The sequence below is a fragment of the Dipodomys spectabilis genome, unplaced genomic scaffold (genome assembly GCF_019054845.1).
Source record: "Dipodomys spectabilis isolate Male_0828 unplaced genomic scaffold, ASM1905484v1 ptg000092l, whole genome shotgun sequence".
NCBI lineage: Eukaryota > Metazoa > Chordata > Mammalia > Rodentia > Heteromyidae > Dipodomys > Dipodomys spectabilis.
In genome coordinates, this window is record NW_024870769.1 from 1,392,275 (window position 1) to 1,397,056 (window position 4,782).

At 41.2% G+C, this 4,782-nt stretch overlaps 1 protein-coding gene across 1 annotated transcript; it reads left to right on the top strand.

Moving 5' to 3' along the window:
• Positions 1–202: 202 nt before the first annotated feature.
• On the top strand, positions 203–4,220 carry LOC122112101 (interleukin-6-like). The gene is made up of 5 exons (XM_042684955.1): positions 203–256; positions 405–592; positions 1,744–1,857; positions 2,751–2,903; positions 4,053–4,220. The coding sequence occupies exons 1-5, from the start codon at positions 238–240 to the stop codon at positions 4,218–4,220; spliced, it is 642 nt and encodes a 213-aa protein (XP_042540889.1). The 5' UTR covers positions 203–237.
• The last annotated feature ends 562 nt before the right edge of the window (positions 4,221–4,782 follow it).

The following is a 4,782-nucleotide window of genomic DNA, read 5'->3' on the forward strand; positions in this document are numbered from 1 at the left end:
TTCAGGGCTAAAAAACGTCACTTGCACAATCATCTTAATAAGGTTTCCAATCAGCTCCACCCACTCTGGCCCCACTCCCCCAAAAAAAGATTTTTATCAAATGTGGGATTTTCCCATGAGTCTCAAAATCAGAGTCTCAACTCCCAATAAATATGAGACTGGGGATGTCAAAGACTCATTCTGCTCTTGAGCCCACCAGGAACGAAAGGGAGCTCCATCTGCCCTCCAGGAACAGCTATGAAGTTCCTCTCCTCAAGTAAGTGAAGGGAATCCCTAGCCCCTCTGGCAGGGCCACTGAGTGCCTGTGCTAGGGCTGTGTAAGGGCTGATGGCTGGCCAGCAGCCAGAGGCAGGCTCCCAGGTGTGCTGTCAGCTCACTCACCGCTTTCCCTTTCCTCCGCACAGGCACCTTCTGTCCACTTGCCTTCGTGGGGCTGCTCCTGGTGACAGCTACTGCCTTCCCCACCTCGGAAGTCCCAAGAGAAGATGTCACAGCCAATGCCACTTCAGATGGACCAACATATGCCTCTACACAAAATGCTGAAGATCAGATTTCATATACCCTCATGAAAATCAAAGAATTGAAAGAGGAGGTGGGTAGGCTTGGTGGTAGGGATGCAGGGCATTCATTCATTCTCCTTGTCCATGAAGGAGGACAGTGGCTCCTGTGGGGTTTGGAGACACATTAAATTTGATGCCAAAAAGTGGGTAGACTCTGTTCTACATTTCTTCTCTGCTGTGAGTCTCAGGATGTTCTTCCTTTTTCTGGAAAATACAGAATGTTTTCTAGTCCTTTGCAGTGCTACACGTGGTGCGCATCAGGTCATTGTTTCTCAGGGCCTTCTTTTTCCACACCAGAAAGGCCTGTCAGTCTTCATTTTGTCCTTTGAACTTTGTGAAGCTTTGAAAAGTGCCACTTTGAAATGAATGTTCAGCCTTTCAAGTAGTTCTCCTACTTTTAGGTTATGTAAGTTCTCCAGGATCATTCCAGTCAAGATGGTACTTTAGGGCCCACCCCCTGGAATCATTAGGTCAAAATACCTTCCACCTTCAGATCTCCAAATATTTTGGCTGAGTTTTTCTTTTAATTTGTTATCTTTGTACTGGTACTGGGAACTCTTGTGTTCTCATTCCTCAGATCTCAGCCTCCTAAGTAGCTATGATTACAGGAATGGGCCACCAGTGGGCACCAGGATTTTGGCTGTGTTTGACAAAAACAAAAGAACATGTGGAATAGGACAGGAAAACCAGACTCCAGCTCTGGTTTTGCTAAACCAGCTTTGTAATAGTGGACAAATATCACCTCTGTATTTTACCACTTTATCTGTGAAATTATGCAATTTGCTTTCTCTCACAGGTCATTCTAGTTAGAACTTCCTATGGCTAAAGCGTATTTGCCCCAAATTATCATCAAAATTGCTGTCACTTATTGAATACCTACATTGTACCAGGCACTTCATTTAAATGTTCCAACTAATCCTCAGAACAAAAGTAGGAGGCATTTAGATGCTTCCCAGTTTGGAAAGAAGGCAACTGAGACGCAGGATAAGTAATATGCCTGAAGCCACAGGCAATCTGGGACTGAACCCAAGTGTGCCTAATTCCACTAGGAATTGCTTGCCAAGATGCCAATAGGTTGTAACTTCCTTTTGCTGGTGTGGTAGAACATAAGTGGGGCCCTCTAGTGGTATTTTGGTTTGGGAGTAGAATTTTTGGATTAACAATTCTGGTATCTATTTCCCAGGTATGTAACAATGAGGAAAAGTGTGTTAGCAATGACAATGCATTGTCACGAGACAAGCTGAACCTTCCAAAGATGACAGTGAAAGATGGGTGCTTTGAAAGTGGACATAAAAAGGTATGAACTTGCCTCATTTACTTTCAAGCATTCCCTAACCAGTTCTTGCGTGCATTGACTATATTCAGATAAACCCAGGCTGGTAACAAAGAATGGCACAGGTGTAAAGACCGTTATATAAATTTCATGAGGCAGGTAACTTAAAACTTTTTTAAAAAGATAGTTTCTCTTTTAACATGGGGGCTCCTCTGTGTTGGGAATTTTCACAACTCTCAAATGTCAGAAACGCCGAGTAGAGTGGTCTGGGAACCATTCTTCTCTGGCTGCCCCTCGCATGATCCAGGCCAAGCAGCATCCAGGCCAACTCTCCCTGCTAACGTTATTCTCCAAACCCCTCACCTTCCATTGAGATAACTTGCATTGACATCTGACAATTACACAAACCATAGCAAGGGCAAGAGAGGAGACAGAGCACTAAGGAAAGAGTCCAAAATGGTCCCCACTGCCACACTTTAGTGTCTTGATCGGCCTTGGGCAAAATTAAGTGGTGCCTTGATTGTCCAGATATTTTTTATTTTTATTTTTATTTTTTTGGGTCAGGTCGTGGGGCCTGCCTGAACTCTGGGCCTGGGCGCTGTACCTCAGCTCTTCAGCTCTAGGCTAGCGCTCTGCCACTTGAGCCACAACACCACTTCCGCCTTTTTTCTTTTTGCTTATGTGGTGCTAAGGAATCGAACTCAGGGCCTCATGCATGCAAGGCAAGCGCTCTACCGCTGAGCCCCCTTCCCAGCCTTTTCCAGATATTTTTTTAAAGGTACAGCTAACTCTGTCCAGTGTTAAAACAAAATGTCTAAATGCTCATGATGGTCAGAAGGAGAAGACACTGATTTTTAAGGTCTCAAACTGATTCTGTCTTCTAGAAATAATTGACTTTCCCAGCTTTCTTCTTGTAGGACAACTGCCTGCTGAAAATCTCCTCTGGTCTTCTGGAGTTCCAGATCTACCTAAAGTACATCCAGAATAAGTTTCAGAGCAGTGAGAAAAATAACAAAGCCAAAGATGTGAAGAGCAGTACAAAATCTGTGATCCAACTCCTGATGCAAGAGGTGAGTGCTTTCCAGGAGGGATGAAGGGAAGAGAGGCTCAGGAGAATACCTAACAGCTCAGTTACCACCCTGCTTCAGCAACTATCGTTGTATGTGAAGGAGAGGGACTAAGAAACAGTTGCTCCTCATAGTTTAACTTTTTTGTTCTTGTTATTGTTGTTTCTTTGTTTTTGCTTTTTGGCTCTCTTCTGCAAAGAACATCTATAGCCATTAAAAACTGTAAAAGTGACATGGATTTTGACATCATTTCCAATAGCTTAAGAGATGAGAAAAATAAACAGAAGAAAGCACGTCTAACTATACTCAATGAGCCTTTATAAAAGAAGAACACAAAAAATATTTTAGTAGTTAATTGCTCCAAGTTAGATTCTTGCTACTGTACTGCAGAGAAGTAAGCTAAAGACTGCAAAAGGAGGCTTTAGCCATTACCAGCAACTAGCTATTAAAAGGAAGAGAATGGAGAGATGGTAGATGACCAAAGCAAAGAGGAGGGCCCTGTACTCAGCCTGCCTCTCTCACGTGCAGTTATTTGCCTTAAACCAGGGCTCTTCATACTTTAATCTGCGTGGGAATGCCCTCGGGATTGTTTCCCTGCATATTCTGATTTAGTAGGTCTAGAGTGGGACATGAGATTCATTTTTCCCAAGAGCTCCCTGGTGATGCTGCACTACTCAAGGACCACACTGAGAGGTTCAAAGCCTTACACAAGTTACTATCACCATACCAATGGTCCTATAGAAAGACATTTCTAATCCTCTTTACACTACTGTATCAGTGGACTCTCAACAGATGCTAGATGGATAGTTGAGAAGAAGAGTGGAGAAAAGTACAATATTTAGAACTCATTAGCTTGCCTGTAGCTATTAAATAATAATTATGTGTCCAACACTATTTTGGATAACACAGAAGAAGGGAAATTAAGATAATGAGGGTGCCCTCTGGATGGTTACCATCTAATGGAGACAAAGTAGAATAGTTAGGTCCTTCTCAGGATAGGGGTGGAGCAAAAGCACTTTCCCTGACTTGGCTGAGGCAAAGTAGTCTCTTCCACCCAAATTTTAATATTTTTCCTACAGTCCTGAGCATATCTCCACTGAGAAGGACTTATTTTATATTTAAACAATCCTTTTTGCTTTCTTTCCTCTTCAGATAAAGAATCAAGATGAAATAGTCTTCCCTAGCCCAACTGCAAATGCTCTCCTACTGAAAGAGCTGGAGTCACAGAATGAGTGGCAGAAGAACATGATAATTCACCTCATCCTGAGCAGCCTTGAGACTTTCCTGCAGTTCAGTTTAAGAGCTCTTCGGATACTGTAATGCACAGCAGCTAATATTATGGGTGTGTACAGGCATTCCTTTCCATGATCAGGACAGAACCATCCCTGTCCACTGGGGATCTACCTTATGTTGTTCTCTACGAAGAACTGACAGTATGAACATTAGGACACTATTTTAATTATTTTTAATTTATTGATAATTTAAATATGAATTAATTTATATATGATTGCTATTTATAATTTTTATAAAGTGCCATTTAAATCTTATATGTCATAGTTTTGAAATGATAATATAAGAGTCTAGGTGGTTTGAATCTGTTTCAGAACCAGATCATTTTTTGAATGTATAAGCTTACCTCAATAAATTGATAATTTATGCACATTTTTAAAAGAGTGTTTGTGTTGTATTTTTATAATATTTACACTGTATTTATACAAAAGGTCACTTTATTTTTTTTTTAAAATTTGCAATTCAGCCTTTATTGTGGGAAGCAAAATAAAATAACACAAACTGGTTACAGAATGATCAAAACAAGAATGAGCAAAAATCCTTCCTTGGGCTTTAAAGGCTTACTGACAAAAGAATATTATCATATAATATC

What these genes read in the sequence shown, in the direction of transcription:
- LOC122112101 (XM_042684955.1), top strand. An exon ending in TCAAAGAATTGAAAGAGGAG is followed by an intron (nt 593 to 1,743) that starts GTGGGTAGGCTT and finishes TCTATTTCCCAG; the next exon opens with GTATGTAACAATGAGGAAAA. An exon ending in TCCAACTCCTGATGCAAGAG is followed by an intron (nt 2,904 to 4,052) that starts GTGAGTGCTTTC and finishes TTTCCTCTTCAG; the next exon opens with ATAAAGAATCAAGATGAAAT.